Source organism: Hetaerina americana, unplaced genomic scaffold (assembly GCF_022747635.1).
Source record: "Hetaerina americana unplaced genomic scaffold, ioHetAmer1.1.p SCAF_57, whole genome shotgun sequence".
Taxonomy (NCBI): domain Eukaryota; kingdom Metazoa; phylum Arthropoda; class Insecta; order Odonata; family Calopterygidae; genus Hetaerina; species Hetaerina americana.
This window is the reverse complement of record NW_027287172.1, coordinates 1842429-1860020: the sequence shown is the minus strand read 5'-3', so window position 1 is coordinate 1860020 and position 17592 is coordinate 1842429. Positions and strand designations below refer to the sequence as shown.

The 17592-nt window shown below is 36.7% G+C and overlaps 1 protein-coding gene across 3 annotated transcripts in view; it reads right to left on the bottom strand.

Annotated features, from left to right (window-relative positions):
* LOC139694843 (uncharacterized) overlaps positions 1-17592 on the bottom strand; it is a 257773-nt gene that overhangs the window by 39567 nt on the left and 200614 nt on the right. For all 3 annotated transcript variants that reach the window (XM_071593364.1, XM_071593363.1, XM_071593365.1), the window contains 10 exons: positions 16486-16536; positions 15532-15600; positions 15347-15439; positions 14528-14596; positions 14343-14435; positions 12057-12170; positions 11777-11893; positions 9523-9654; positions 7547-7627; positions 566-697 (listed from right to left, as the gene is read on the bottom strand). In XM_071593364.1, coding sequence (XP_071449465.1) covers positions 566-697; positions 7547-7627; positions 9523-9654; positions 11777-11893; positions 12057-12170; positions 14343-14435; positions 14528-14596; positions 15347-15439; positions 15532-15600; positions 16486-16536 — 951 coding nt within the window. The remainder of the gene's footprint in view (positions 1-565; positions 698-7546; positions 7628-9522; positions 9655-11776; positions 11894-12056; positions 12171-14342; positions 14436-14527; positions 14597-15346; positions 15440-15531; positions 15601-16485; positions 16537-17592) is intronic.

The window sequence follows — 17592 nt, the reverse complement described above, 5'->3', positions numbered from 1 at the left end:
TTGACCATCTCCACTGTGTCGTTTTGATTTGTTTCAGTAGAAGTTTTGCTTACCACAATCTGAAACACCAAACATATGTAAAGTGTACGTAAATAAGGTACAGGCACACTCAATGTAATCAATTATATTTCCTCTATTTCTTCTGCTTTTCTCCAATTACGTAGTTAACCTAGCTCACAATTTTAACTTGTCATCTTTGTTTCCATTCTGTATGCAACTTCAAACATGGAAACTAATCTTATCAAATGAAATCCTGTTGGAAAGCAATCAAAGCTCGCTTTGTGGAAGAATGAACGAAAGTTTCTTAAACTGAGGCAGTTAATGTTCTTAATTTCACAAAATTATACAATTATGCTGCCAAATTCCATACTTTTTATATTCCAGTCATATTAATGTGATCATTTATCCTCATGAACAGAGATTCCTAATTGTTTATCAAATTGAAATGCTCTCATTACACCTTTCAACACCCTCCACATCAATTTACAACATAAATATGACAAATCCACAAAAGGTTTCACGGAAGTACCAATTATTTTTCAAAATAACTGTTATGGCACTATACCTTGAATTTCTTCGCTGATGGAAGGAGAGATTCATCATCAGAGTTACTGTCTGAACTGTTTGCATCCATGCTGAGGTTACTTGAGGAATCATCTTCTATATCATCTAGGAAATTATTAGAATCCGAATTATCCTGCAAAAAATATGAACATTAAAATTCAGAGATTATTCTTTTATTTTGATCAGGGGAAAAATCATATCATGAAACTTATGTTATTAAGAATTACAAATAATTTCTTCAGTAGAAAGGGACACTTCTAGATCTTTATATCCTTCATTTGAAAATATAAGCGTGAAGCTGCATTTTCTACTTGGGTACCTTCTTCTTCCCACAGCCTTTCCTTCGACCAGGGTTTCTCCCAAACCATTCTAGAATCTTAACCCAATTTAGCCACCAATATAGAGGTGAGAACTCACGACTCCACATGCCCATTAGAAGTCCGATATTTTGGAATTCCTGGACTCAACCATCACCAATCCAACCAATCAGAGAGCTCTGGGCCAATCAGCATCTCCTATTATACACGAGGTTTGTTCAAAAAGTATCGTGACTTTTGTGTTTTTACATCAAGTATTTATTTATTCATGAATATCTATTTTGCCCCGTTCAAAGCAATCGCCATTAGATATTATACACTAGTGCCAATGTTTTTTCCAATTCTCGAAGCACTTAAAAAATCATTTTTTGTGATCTTGATCAGCTCCTCCTTCGATGCAGTCATGGTCTCATCAATCATAGCTGGGCGTCATCCTTTCATGGGCCTCTTCAGTTTCGAGAACAAAAAGCCAGATCTGGGACATTGATGATTTTATTAAAGAAAAATACACCATGACATTTAAAAGTCAGTAAAAACCATTCCCCTTGACCATGATTGGAACCTGGATCCCGGTCAAAGCAATGGTTTCTACACTTTCAAATTGTTGCATTGTGATACCATACAGTGGATAGTATAGCAATTTATTTTGACGTGTCAAATGACCAGCATTAGAACTATAGGCGGACCCCCATCCACTATTGAAACCCTTAACGTGAAAAGGACTAAGAAACCATGGATAATGGATGAGACAAATGCAAAGACGGATGAGAGAAGTACATGGAATAATTTAAACAAGAATGTTTGGTATAATGAAGTATAAAGAGTTAAATATCAAATTGAGATGGGCACCAAATAATGGAAAAGAAGCATGGTAGACGATGCAATGCAAGGACATGGAAAGTTTGCAGAGGAAGGATGAAATTAATGCGCTCTACAGCAAGGTTAAATCGCTATCGGGAAGTAAAAAGGGAAGATCTATGCTAACAGTTAAGTGGGTAAGGAATAAGGTGGGTAAGATAATAGTTGAGACAGGAAAGATCCAAGAGAGATGGAAGAAATACAAAGAAGAACTGTATAGAAAAGAACTTAGACCAACAAAGTAAGACATAGAAAAGGAACATTACTACGAGGAAGATAGCTTTGGTCCAAGCATACACCACGATGTGTTAGAATAGTATTTAGAAAGATGAAATCAAATAACGCCGTGTGGATACACAACATTCCTGCAGAACTACTGAAATTTTTAGGAAAATGTAGGGGGAAGAGGCTATATAGGCTGATTCATAGTTCTATGAGGTAGGAACCTGGCCGGAAGACTTTGTGAGACCAGTGTTAGTTCCTGTCCCAAAAGAGGTGGAGGCTACATCATGTGAGGTCTACAGGACAATAAATTTGATATCCCATGCAGCTAAAGTTGTTCTCAGGATTATCAACAAAAGGATAGAGAGTGGGGCAAATGATTACTTAGGGGATATCAGTTTGGGTTCAGGAAGGGGAGAGGTACGCGTGATGCCATTGCAGTAATGAGATTATTAATCGAGAGGAATATAGAACACAACCAGGAGGTATTTGCCTGTTTCGTAGATTTCGAAAAAGCGTTTGATAGAGTAAATTGGGAAAAACTAATGAGTTTATTGCAGAAATTAGGATTAGATTGGAGGGAAAGGAGGCTAATCCGCAACCTGTACATGTCTCAGACTGCTCAGGTGCGGGTGGGAAACGGGGAGTCAGGATGGGCAGTGTTAGGAAGGGGTGTAAGGCAGGGTTGCCCATTATCACCGTTGCTGTTCAACCTGTACGCAGAGGAAATGATCAAAGAGGCATGGGAAGAACTGGAGGTAGGAATGAAAGTGGGCGGGGAATTCGTAAAATCAGTTAGGTTTGCCGATGACCAAGCTTTAGTTTGTCAGTCAGTGAAGGGGCTGCAAGCACTGCTTAGTGAATTGGAAATTCAGTGCGACAGGTATGGGATGAGAATCAATATTAATAAAACAAAGGTTATGCGATTTTCTAGAAATAAAAAGGCCAAGCTTAACATTAAAATATGAGGGCAAAAGCTAGAGCAGGTAGAACAGTTTACGTATCTCGGTAGTGTTTTGGACCAACACGGTCAAAGTAGTAGGGACGTAAGGAGAAGAATTGCGCTAGGCAAAGAGGCTTTCACAAGGAGGAGGGAGTTGATGACAGGGACTTTGAATAAGGATGTTAAGAAAAGACTCGTAAAAACTTTGATATGGAGCGTAGCTATGTACAGAGCGGAAACGTGGTCATTGAAGCAGGAGGATAGACGTAGATTGGAGGCTTTTGAAATGTGGGTGTGGAGAAGAATGGAGAAGGTGAAATGGACAGAGAAGAAAACAAATGAGGAAGTACTTGTTATGGTGGGCGAAGAGAGGGGTTTGTTGGGAGCAATCCTATGGAGGCAGGAAAAGTGGATGAAGGGGGTTTTGACCGGCAGTGGGATGTTGAAGACTGTGATAGAGGGTAGAATGTTGGGCAAAAGAGGAAAGGGAAGGAACAGGATAGGGTTGTTGGACGGGATGAAGGGAGGAAGAAAGTACTCGGAGATGAAGAGGGACCTGATATAGAGTAGGATGATGGATCTTGTGTTCAGTTAGGAGTAATAAAATATTTGTTGGTAGTTGTGTCCATCCAAAAACCTACCTTAACCGGTAGATTACTTTTAAAAAAATATATATATATATATATATATATATATATATATATATATATATATATATATATATATATATATATATATATATATATATATATGTAGACGACAGCCGTGCTGTCGAAACATAAAATAACAAATTGTGAGTGTCCTTTCTTTGTGTTTCTATATTCTAAAAATCTAAATCTGTTTTTTAAATATTTATATATATATATATATATATATATATATATATATATATATATATATATATATACACACACACACACATTTATATATATATACACATTTATATATAAATATATATTCTTATTAAAAGTGGAAATTCTCTGCTTCATATAATATGACTCTGTTATTTTTTCATCAATTTTAAGTACTATTCCTTACGCATATATCTTATTTGTTTTTTTTTTCAATTTTCTGTCTATCCACTATGTACAGCTAATTTATTTATTGGTAATCTGCCAGTTCAGGTAGGTTTTTGATGGACATAAGCTATGAAACAATACAGTGACAATGCCCTTGTCTCTCTCAATAAACACTACTAAATATCCAAATTTACAATAAAGCCCTCTTCAAATCTGCATACCAGCCTCCTTGTATTCCTTCCAACATCCCTATTCTACTCCTGGCCTTTCCCCCCTTGCATAACATCCTCCCCCAATCACAGTCTTCAATATCCCATTTGCCAATCAAAACAGTTACAATGGACACTACTGTCTCACTCCTCTTCTTAACACTGCCCATCCGGACTCTCCATCCAACACTTATACCTAAGCTGTTTGAGACATGCATAGGTTATAGATAAGTCTCCTATCCCTCCAATCAACTAATATTTTCTCCAACACATTCATTAATCCTAACAATTCAGTTCATCATATGCTTCCCCATCGAGTTGTCCACCCCATACTTATTTGATTTAATTTCCCTAAATGCCCTTTCTATCCCACTGCAAATAAGCCTGGTCCCAAGCTAGCCTCACCATCATCATATTCTCTCTTTATCTCTAATTTCTAATCTCTGATTTCTTTACAATACAATTCTGTACTTTTCTTCCACCTCTCATATATTTTCTGATTCAACTAACATTTTTCCTGACTAATATTGGAGTGTTTGAAATGATTTCCCCCTTATACTTCTTCACACGGTTTTAACCTCCCCGTATAGCTTACCAATTTCACCCTTTCTCTCTAGACTTTCCATGTCTTCACACTACATTTTCCACCACGCTTCTTTCTCTCTATTTGTTTCCCACCTCAGTTTATTATTTAACTCTGAATACTTCTATCTACTAAACTAAGTGTGTGTATACTTATACTTTCTTTTCTCATTTACCTTTGCAATCATCTTATCTGTAATCCATTTTAGAAACTTATATTTTCTCATTTTTCCTAAATAGTACCGACTCCGTCGCAGGCCTTCCCAGTACCCAGCTTGCTGATACTCCTTCCTAGTCTACCCAGTTAATTCTTTCGCATTCTAATTCCCAAACTGTCTTCCCTGCTTTATCTTTCCGAGTCAAATGTTGCACTTCATAATTATTAAATGTGATTCGAGTCTGCATCTGCATCAGGCCCCTCCCCGGACTACAACCTTGACGTGGTGGAAGGGCTTGTGCGTTTCGATGACCCCTAGAGCTGTGCTGGCGGGAGTAATAAAAATTGCTCCTGGTAGGGTCACCCATGGCAGAAAGGTCGAAGGTTAGGATCCAGACGAAAGGTAGTCCACGCAGCGTCTGTTCCTCAGTTAGGCGGCTGCAATGGCATCTGACCCCAGTGGGGCGGCCAGTAAGTGATGGTGTCACGTTAAAAACACTATTGACGGAAGGGAACGGGAAACCACCTCAATTATCATTCCCAAGAAAAATATGATGGACAATAGAGATATTTTGAGTCCTGGCAACCACGGGGCTCGGCCCAATCCCAGCTTGCTGATACTCCTTCCAAGTCTACCCAGTTAATTCTTTCGCATTCTAATTCCCAAACTGTCTTCCCTGCTTTATCTTTCCGAGTCAAATGCTGCACTTCATAATTACTAAATGTGGTTGGAGTCTGCATCTGCTTCGGGAAAACTGTGCCAATAGATCGCATTAGGTCCTAAATCATTGCCTAACAATAATATAGACTAACTGATACCTTCCTGGATTCCTCGGAATTTTCCACGTGTACCTATGTCTTTTGTGGTATCTAAAAAAGTGTTAGTGATCAACAACTGCTGTTTCCTGCGGAACTCAATAGATTTCTCCCAATGGTCATTCCTTGTACCTAAACTGTAGTTCCTCACCTAATCACCCTCTCTAACTTTACCTACCTGCATATTCCAATCCCCCTATTATTTTTACCCAATATTATTTCCTATGACTGGCTATAAACCCAATCGACTTCTTCCTCTCTATGATTTCCTGGGTTATTTATACCTAAACAATGACCAAGTTTGTTTGTTGAGCTTTTACTTCTACTAATAATATTCTATCATTCGCTTGCTCTGTGTTTATTACCCTTCTTCCTACCTTTATTTTCAGTATGCTAGCCAGTTCCTGCTGACTCTCTTCCCACCTACTGTTCATTTCTCTATAACTATCACTCCAGTAATCCACGCTATCCTTCCATCTCAACTCACAGAGCCCTAACACATCTATGCTTCCTCTCTCCATCTTTTGCTTTATATTCTCCAAATTTCCTGTCCCCAATATTTTCCTAACATTCCAAGTTCCTACTCTAAGTTATCTGGCCTTTTTTTACATCTTCTGTGCTGCTGCTGTCACTTTTGCTTGGCAAGGGTTTTGTGACATGACAACTGCGGCAGTCTTGCCTCCCCCACTGAAGTGCATGACACACAGCCTATTGGGCTGAGTCCTGCAGTTACTAGGACACATTTTCTCCATATTGGCCATTATAAAAAAATCTTGCTATTAATAACTGAGGTGGTTTCCCATTTCCTTTCTCAGTAGCATTTATAACGTGACACCATTACTCAAATGGCTACCCCACTAGGGTCAGATGCCTTTGCAGCCACCTCATCTAGGAGCAGATACTGTGAAAAATACCTTTCATCTGGCTCTTAACCTTCAACCTATCTGTCATGGGTAACCCTACCAGGAGCAATTATCATTGCTTCCACCACCACAGCTCTAGGAGTCATCAGAATGCACAAGCCCTCCCAAGCACATTGAGGTCGTAGTCAATAGGAAGGAGAATAACTAAAACTCTGTTTAATTCTGCAATCTCATTAATGTGATATGGTGAACAGGTAATTGAGAAGAGAAATAAAATAAGAGCACAGAAAGGAGGTTTTTCCATATGCCTTATTAATTATCTATTTTATGTGAAAATAGTGGTTAAATTAGAAAAGGTCATAAAAACAATAACTGTCGAGTCTGTAAAGTGAAATCATACTGCAAAAAAAGATCGTAAAACTTTATTACACTAAAATATGTAAATTTATCAATTGGACAATGTATATTAATACCATTATCATAAGCTAATTCATTTAATATAAAATTTAAGAAAACCTTGGAAAGTATGGATATCTAAAACAATAACTTCAAAGGCGTTTTTTTCCAAAGATGATACATTTAATCCAATCGTCTTTTGCATTTCCCACTAGTATTGCTGGCAGCAGGAACATAAAGAAGGGTAATTACCAACAAAATATATAAATAACTAATCAGTCAAACAACATCATTCAACTTCATTTGGTTAGAGGGTGCTCATAATCATCAACAATGGTGACTAACTTAGTCTTAGCAGATGATTGCAACACTGAATGGAAACAATTCAATGTTCATTCAATTAGGTGTATAAATAAATGGAGAAAAAAATAAATACCTAAGAAACAGGTGAATGGCCAAAAGATTATAGTACAAAACTTCATACTTCCACAAGCTCTACTCATCTAAACCAAAGTGTTGTTCATGCATGCAGTTTTGTAAGATAATAAAAACACAAAAGAAATAAATGGATGATGGAATAAGAAAATAAATATTTCTTACATCTGGATCTGCACAGTACAATGGCTTGTTTTCTTTCCCTTTACTCTGTTTGCCAGCAGCAGCAGCCATACTCCTTGTTAACTGCAAAAGAATTCAGAATGGAAGACACCATAAGTGTTTTTCCAGCTATCATAAGACATTAACTTCATGTGTACTGAATATAATATCATTTACAAAGATTAGAGCCTCATTTTGATTAAGGATAAATCTTGACCTCTTTCAAGCCACAGTAAACCCTTGCTGATCCAGATCTTCCTAATCTGGACAGTTTAGCCATTTACTTCAGGTGGCTTAGCAAGGGCTCACAAAAAGCAGCAATGCTATATTCTGCCAAAATATACATTTGGCTTGTAAGTTGTCATGAAAGTGGTCAAAAATAATTTAAATATTTCAATAAATATTCTAACTGACAATTTGATACAACGACTAGCTATTGTATTCATACTATTGTATTGCAACATGAAATAATTCATACGTTTATCTACACGCCACAAGTTTTGCAGATGCAATACATTTATTTTAAACAGATCCTGCCCATGAGAATTGGATGTGGAGGTTTCTGTTGGGTGTTCGGCATCACTTGGCACACTATTCCATCTGAAAATGAAGAGGACTTAAAGCTCACCTATTTCCTCTTAGGTTTGAATTTAATTTCCACAAAATGGAAAGGTGGATTTGGGAAAGTATGTTAACGGAAGTTTAAAGACAACAAGAGGACATCCACAATCAGCATGAGTATAAACAATCACATGGGAGTGGAAATGCCTGACAATGCCATACAGGATATAGCATACAAAACTTAAAAGAATATTACACCCAGTGTATGTTCTCCAATTCCATTAATGCATTTGGAAAATAAGAATAATAATAAGAGAATGCAAAAGCAAGGGGAGCTGAATGGAGCTCCATGAATAAGCAGAGCTTCATTTGCCAGGAAAACTATTCTGCTTTTAAATCACAAACACTAAGTACCGTATTTCCCAGCCCATAATATACACTATGATTTTCCACATTAGAATTGATGAAACATACTTGGATCAGACCATATAGTATTTTAATTTTAACGCTTTATAGGAAGAAAAGAGAATTTTCACACAAAAAATTAGCAACTAAACAAATATTTACTCATCATAGACACCCTTATATATTTGTCATCACTGCTTTCAACATCATACATGCAGTTATTTTTACCGTGGAATTCTATAACCTTCCTTGTGTAGTCAAAGGGTAGTTCTATGCAAGTGTAGTTCCGTTATGCACGAAGAAACCATTTCTCTTCTCGACTCCTTTGCACCATAATGCTGTCCCAGAAAAAAATTGGCAATAGACATACCTATCAATAATTTTCTAATTCAATTAAAATAAATTTTGTTAAAACAGTAATCCAATTCTTCCTGTGTTTTATCCATTTCTTAATATGTCCCTTGAGCTTTGGCCCTTTTAAGCACACAAACCTTAATTTTTTACTCCTATCTGCATTCATTGAATTAACTTCTTGCTTCCTCCATTCTCATGTCATTTCCTCAGTTGGAGGTAGGCCAACATGCCTTTCAGCTGCCCTATTTCTGTGTTCTGAAGCATAATTCCCATCTTCAAGTTTAAATTCCTAGTACGACAATCTTTTCTCTTTTGAACTCATGCAGTTATTCCACTTTAACTTAACATAACAACATTACAGCCTTAACTGTGACTTGACTGTGACAGCAAGGAAAAGACTTCTTTGCTAACAGCTAGCATTGACTCATAAAGGAATGGGATAAGTGTGCGAATGTAAATGGTGAATATGTATAAAACATAAATTAATTTCAAGAAGGTAGTCTGATTATTATTGCCTCTATCCAGTTTTGCGGGTTATTCATAGACTTACCCTCGTAAAATGAATTCACTTGAATTTATTACACATGGATCAAGGAACTGAAATTACGAAGGTCACAATATATGAAAGTGAGTGCATGATGGGAACCTTCCTCACTTACCCTCTGTCGTGTTCTTGGAGCACCTCCACCACTATCACGTGCTTTGGGGCTCAAAGCCTCCTTAATCTCTGTAGTTTTCGAGGTAGGTGATGCATCGACATTTCTCCTGGCCTGGTTTAAAACCAGAGTGTCCTGACACAGTTGAAAAAAATACAATGCAATTAGATGCTGCCAGTCCTAATGTGCCTCTACCCTTCCTGAATCCAAACTGATCATCACCTCAATTATCTTTTGCCCTGCTCTCCATCCTTTTGTTTTCAGATGTGTGGGAAATCAAACTTACTGTTCTGTCGTCCTCACATGATGTAGCCTTTACCTTTTTTGGAATAGGAACTAACACTGCTCTCACAAAGTCAGCTAGATTCCCTCCTGTAGATGTTACGTATTAGTCCTTAAAGACACTTCCCCCCACATTTTCCCAAACCTTCTATTAGTTCACAGGAGTGCTGCTTAACCCTACAGCCCTTTATGACTTCATCTCCCTTAATGTCCTTTCTATCTCATTATCGAGCATGCCTGGACCTAAGCTATCTTCGTCTACATCATTTTCCCTTTCTAACCATGCTGGCCTACGTTCTTTACCATACGGTTCTTCTACACATTTCTTCCATCTCTCTTCGATCTTTTCTATTTCAAGTATGATTTAACCAAATCATCTTTGACTCTAAACACAGATTTTCCCTTAAAACTTCCGGATAGTGTTTTCACCTTCTTGTATAGTGCACCAATTTCACCCTGAGGATGAGGTATAGATGGAAGTGATTCTAAGAGGGGCATAATCAGGGAGGGGTTGTTTGACACTTACTGAGAGTGAAGGGTATAGGGTGGTTAGATGGGAAATATGTGGAGGGTGGAGTCAGTAGGAGAGAGGGAGTTTTACTATTCACTGTAGAAATGGGATTCTGAGGACAAAAGAGTGGTTTAAAAAATATTGTCATTTAAAAGAACATCAATATTTCATTTCACAATTTCAAGCTGTTCTAAAATATCAAGTCTTTTGCCCTTATTTTCGTAGCGGAGAATCTCCAGATTAAAGTTACATGAGTGGGATGATTGTAGTAGATGATTAGCTAAGAGTGATGTATCATCAGAAGCCCTCCAGCATATTTTAGGCATAGGTATGATGTATCACAATGAGAATCTTATCTTGTACCTGAAGATGGTTCAATGAACTGAAACGTGTTGTACCTTACAAATAAATCTATGGAAAAGTACAACTTTGTTTTTCTCATAATGATAAACTTCCACATCATTTCACCTAAATCTGAGAAACAGTGTCCTCATAAATATGGAAAATAGAACATCATCACAAAAGCAACTAAGAAGTATCCTGACACTGGTGCTATAGGATATTGTCTGTCATAAACATAGTGTCAATTTGATGACAGTGACTTGACAATGACACTTTTCATAAATAATACTCTTGTCAATAGTATCCCAATGCAATTGCTTTTCGTTTACCCATTGGAGATGAAACATTTCAACATCATTGAGAATAAGTGCCCATAGTGTTGATAATCTTGTTACTCTCTTTGAAGCATCTAGCTCCTTCATTTTGTCCTTGTTCTGGTAGAAAATGCAAATCTTTGATCACTTTCCTAGACTAACAGCCACACTAATACCTTTTTCCTGATTTTCAACGATTCTTTCCTGTTGTTATTTTTATCCTCTTATGATTTTCTATGGATTTTTCTTCAAGGTCATTTTTAAAATATGCACAAAATTATATTTGACTTTCCACAAAAAAATCACTGATAATTTGTCTGAACACAAGTTTGGAAAAATATATGATCGCTAGCGATACTAAGATGCTAAGGGAACCAGTGCTAAACACAAACTGAATTAGCAGATGCAAATTCATTCAGGAATTACTCTCTACTCATTACTTGTTATGTGATGAGTTGCTAGTCAAGCAAGTCATTTTAGGGACCAATAGTTTTGCTCATTCTGCAAATAACTCGCTGCGCAAGAAACTTATTAAGGGAGGTTCTACTGTATTTCAGTAACTTGGATTTTGATGTAAGGGGTTGGTTAGTGAAATGGAAATTTAGGAAAGCGAAAAACAGAACTCTTATTAAGACATTCTTACCCCCAGAATGATTCAAATGAACAACTTAAGAGGTAACTAGGAAGAGCACGCAACATATTGTTAAATATATTTATTTGTGATTTGTTGTAATCATTTCCCCCAATTATTTTTTGATAAATCACAGAAACATGGAACTTAGGATAATGTGACCAATTCATAACTCACAACTGAATTTCCTTGCAGGACAACATGAGTTTTGACAGGCAACTGTTCCCCTTTGTGGATTTGCTTCTCATTTTCAACATTCTCTTCATCTGCTCCACATGTGTCTCCCTCTTCATCCTGAAATTCAATTCAACTTTACTTCAACAGCACAATACGCTAAGATGCACATGCTTCTAGCAAGAGCACCATAGATGATTCACTGAGGAACATCAAATAGACTATAGATACAACAATTATTGAGTACTGCCAAAAATATTCCTAGTTTGTTGCAATAAATTACCATCGTGCTATAATCCTCGCTGCTTGAATCATCTTCTTCCTTGATGCATACTCCATTATCATCACACGAAAACTTTTCCTTGATTTCTTCAGTTGCTGCATTATCACCATGAAGCTGGAAAAAACATTAACACAAATTATATTGAATATCCATTCATCATACACGTTGGAATTCATTACATAGGGTCATAATACAATTAGTGAAGTATTAGCATAGAAAGAGTTGTCCATTATTACCCATGATTTTCAATGCACATGACGAGGTAATGGTTAGGAAGACATAGAAAGAGCTGGAGGCAGAAGAGCAAGTAGGTGAGGAATATATATAATCAATTATACGTTCAGCCAAGGGGTAGCAATCACTGAACAGAGCATTAAAAAATATTTGTGAGAAAAAAGTATTAGGATCAATTTAACAAAACAAAGGCTATGAATGTTACAAGGAGGAAGACTAAGTGTAAATGTTGAATTGGCAGCCATAAACAAGAGCACAAGGAACAGTTTACATATCATAGAGTATTTTGGACCAAGATGGTCAATGCAGTCGAGATGTAAGAAGAAGAATTGTATTAAGGAAAGAAGCTTTCACAAGGAAGAGAGAATTAATGACAGAGATAGAGTAATAATAATGAGTACAGCGAGGATGTTCGGAAAAACTAATGAAAATTTGGATATGAAGAATTTTTTTCTTCGGGCTCGAAATTTGAAGATAAGCATAATTTTGAGGCCTTTGAGATTCCAGTGTTAATAAGAATTGAAAAGGTAAAAGAGATGGAAAGGAAAACAAGCATTGAAGTTAGGGTCATGCCTCAGGAGAAAGGATTAGTGGGTGAAACCAAAGAAAGTAATGTAAGGGGCTGGTACATTTCCCTATCAATAAGCTCCATATCCACCTTTCCTGTCTCCTTATGATTTCTCCCAGCAATCCCCTCTCCTTCCCCACCATGCCTAGAACTTACTTATTTGTTTTCCTTTCTGTCCATATCACCTTTTTCACCCTTCTCCACACCCACATATCAAAAGCTTCTAATGCCTATGCCTGTCATCCTCCGCCTATGACCATATTTAGGGCCTTACAAAATCAAGCTTCCCATCAAACTTACGAGTCTCTTCTTAAAATCCTGTCATCGAATTCTTCCTCCTTGGGATAGGTTTCTCGGCTTAATGCAATTTATTCACTCATGTTCCCCCTGCATTCACCATCTTGGTGCAAAACAGAAAACATTTCATTCTATAACTGGTATGGTATGGGCTCGAAACAAAATCACAGTACCAAATGACCTCATCACAAAAAGACTTTTAGGGTGTGGTGATGTAGTTTCATTCTTGTTAAAAATGGCATCACTTTAAGAATGAAAAACAATAGTGTCATGAACTTCAATGCACTTAACTATTGAATCTTATACATGTCTTGGATTAGCTTGCCTGAGGCAAACCAGCTAGATGCAGTCACAGCAAAAGGAATTGAAATACTATGTAGATTCACATTTGATTAGGTACACCTTTACCTTGGACAATATGGATCCTTGATAGCTCAGGACTTGGTTAACCAATATTCTACTCTGTAATGACTTAATGTATTATCCATCATATTAGTCTTGGGAATGATAATTGAGGTGGTTTCCCATTTCGGAAGTGTTTTGGACCAGCACGGTCAAAGAAGTACGGAGAAGAATTGGACGAAGAACGGGACGTAAGGAGAAGAATTGCGCTAGGAAAAGAGGCTTTCACAAGGAGGATGGAGTTGATCACAGGGATGTTGGGTGAGGATATTAATAAAAGACTCGTATAAATTTGATATGGAGCGTAGCTATGTACGGTGCGGAAACATGGTCATTGAAGCAGAAGGATAGACGTATATTGGAGGCTTTTGAAATGTGGGTGTGGAGAAGAATGGAGAAGGTGAAATGGACAGAGAAGAAAACAAATGACCAAGTACTTGGTATGGTGGGCGAAGAGAGGGGTTTGTTGGGAGAAATCCTATGGAGGCAGGAAAAATGGATGAAGGGCGTATTGATCAGCAGTGGGATGTTGAAAACTGTAATAGAGGGGAGAATGATAGGAAAACAAGGAAAGGGAAGGAACAGGATAGAGATGTTGGACAAGATGAAGGGGGGAAGGAAGTACTCAGAGATGAAGTGGGACCTGATGTAGTCTAGGTTGCTGGATTGTGTTTTGTTAGGAGTCACAAAATATTTATTTGGTAGCTGTGCCCATCCAAAAACCTACCTTAACTGGTAGATTACCTAATAATAATAATGACTCAATGACAAAAGACGAAGCTTACCTCCTCAGGATGTGGATTCATGTCGAGTGCAATAATTTGCCTATCATTCACACAAGAAATATTTAGTAATCTCACGCTACAATTCTTCATTGACTGAAATAGACAGAAACACCATGTGACCAAAGCAGACAGAGGACAAGTAAAACCCAACATTCTCCATTTGATGATAAAAGATGGTTAATTACCATTGGAATGTCCATGGGATCATCAGGAACAATCACTTCTCCACGCTCAGTTTTGATTTCCTCTGAAACCTAATTACAGAACTGTTTAAAAAATGTGAAGGAACCAGAGAGAGAGGAAATAAAGAAAATTCACTATACTTTTGAAATGCTACGAATTCAGACCATAAGTAATGCAAGAAAATAAAAAATTAGTAAAAATGTCATATAAGTATTCCCTTAAATCAGTGTCTAACATTACATAGCCTTATGGATATTCCTGTAAGCTCCCAGAAAATTTCCATAAATACCTATGTTTACTGTTACGCTTAAATTAAGTTTTCAATATGATTAAACCCTGTCTCCTGCAGAACTCTATTACTCTTCCCATGGCCATTCCTTGTTCCAAAACGGTAAAATCCTATACTTGGCGAACATTTCTCCATCACCAGGGAAAATTCTGAGCCATTTGCATGGTGACTGCTTTAATTTTTAAACTATTATAAACCTCCCATCAACCAATTATATTATTATAAATATTAATTTTTTTTATTTTAATATCATACAATTTTTTCAAATAATTTTAATTTTAATAATAAATAATTTAATTACATTTTTCTAATTCATTAATGTATAATTAATAAAAACTTTTTAATGTTTTTAATAATTTGTTCATGGTGAACCAGCTGGGTGCAGTCAAAGCAAAAGGCATTGGAATACTATGTATATGCATACTTGATTAGGTACATCTTTACCGTGGACAATAAGGTTCCTTGATTACTCAGAACTTGGTTAACCAATATTCTACTCTATAATGAATTAATGACAAAAGACTACGCTTACCTCTCCAGGGTGTGGATTCCTGTTGAGTGAAATAATTTGCTTATCATTCACACAAGAAATATTTAGTGATTTCACGGTACAATTCTTCATTGACTGAAATAGACAGATATACCATGTGACCAAAGCAGACAGAGGACAAGTAACGCCCAACATTCTCCATTTAATGATAATTTATGGTTAATTACCATTGGAAAATCCATGGGATCATCAGGAACAATCAATTCTCCATGGTCAGCTTTGGCTTCCTCTGAAACCTTATTACATATATGTGTTAAAAAAATAAGGATACCAGTAAGAAAAGAAATTAAGAAACATTCACTATACTTTTCAAATACTAAGGGGCTATTACGAACTAGAGATCGCAGCCACTTCCTCAGTTGGACTCAACTGATGTCAGACTTTGTAACTCCACCTACTGTTATTACAAGTGAGGGGACCGTAGTCTCACCACCGGTCACCGTGTTTACTCTAGGAATCAGAGTTTTATGAGCAACTGGAAGCTTTATAGGCATGAAAATTATCGTAATCATTAGGCCCAAAAATGATTTTACCCATTCATTAGCAGAGGAATGGTATTCAGGAACCTTCATAGAAAGAGGCACACACATTTATTAGGCAAAAATCATTAAAGTGACACGAATACTGAATTAAAATGTGTAAAATTGTTGATTAATGGATGCAAAGGTGAAGAGAGTAAAATGCACTGAATTCTTAGACGAGAAAAAATAGACTAACATTCACAACTTACTTCATAATCGCTTTGCACACTGAGACTCAATTATGGCATGGTATAACCAGCAGGCAGAGTCACTCTGCCTTTTGTTACTGTTTTGGTCAGTGAGACTCCGTTCGAACGTTATCATACCACAGACAGGCAAACTCGACCGGCAGTGTGCAGTTCGTAATAGCCCCCTAAGAACCCAAACTTTAAGTAGGACAAGAAAATAATTCATTTGTAAAGAGGATAAGGAAAAATCATGGAATGCCATCAAATGCATGGTTTTAATTTAACAATAAAACTGATCACATATTAAGTATTTATCCTAATTATAACTATTAACAAAGGACATTATTAATAAAACTATCAACACATGTTATTCTGCAATAATTGTCTATTTTACACACACATTCAACAGTACCTCTATGGGAAGGATTTTTTCAATACTGCAAGGTACAGGACTTAGGTCAGCCTGAAATAGAGAAAACATACCATGAGTAGATATATAAATATACACACAAAGATACATGTGATTTCTGACATTTCTCTTGTTATAACTTCATGACTCAATCTACCCATCAAAGGAGTGAGATTTTTCTATTTGACTTTATCCAAAACCACATTCAATTCATTCAGTATAATCATAAGAACGTTTTAACAAATCTAGCAACATCACGGTGCTACATAGGGAGGGCAATCCTAATTACCCACATTAATTTTTCAATAACCTTTACCACTCCCTTCTCTAACATAGGTACCTAGCATCCTTTCTTGGTAAATAAAATTCACAAATACTGCTACAGATACAAACCCTCTTCCATCAAAGATCCTTACCCTCTTTCCATTTCCAGTTACGCATGGAGAGATCATTTTTTCTCTGGTGTTATAATCATTATTTCACATCTTGTAGGAAATAAATGTAAATTATATTTCACATAATTTTACAATTTATAGATGTACATGCTTTTCACAATCAAAATAATCATTATTATAAAAAATGGTGAGCAGTGTTCTGTTGCAGAATTTTAGCAATTATCATGATGGCTTTTTTTGTTGGATGAAGACATTTCATAAATGCAGCATGGCCTCAGATTTCCAGGCCATAACAAAGATAACTGTTAAAAAAACATAGCATATGGACCTTGGGTAAATCATATATCCATTGATTCCATTATTCATATATCCAATTGATTCCTCTAGATTAGGGTCTTCGTGTACAAAGGTTGCATCATCTGCACACAACATGTAAGTGGTCTCAGTGTTACAGGGAAGGTCATTAGTCATCATAAAAAATAGCATTGGAGATTGAGACCAAGAACTGAGCCCTGAGGGACACCATATTGTATTAGACGCAAGAAAGACTGCAAAACTTCCAGTGCAACACACTGTGAGCATCCCAATAGCTAAGACTGAAATAATAAGTCCTGCTCCATTAAATCCATGATACTTTAGTTTTTCCAAAAGAACTGGATGGTAAACACAATTAAAAGCCTTAGTCAAGTCACAGAGTACCAATGAAATGTTAGAC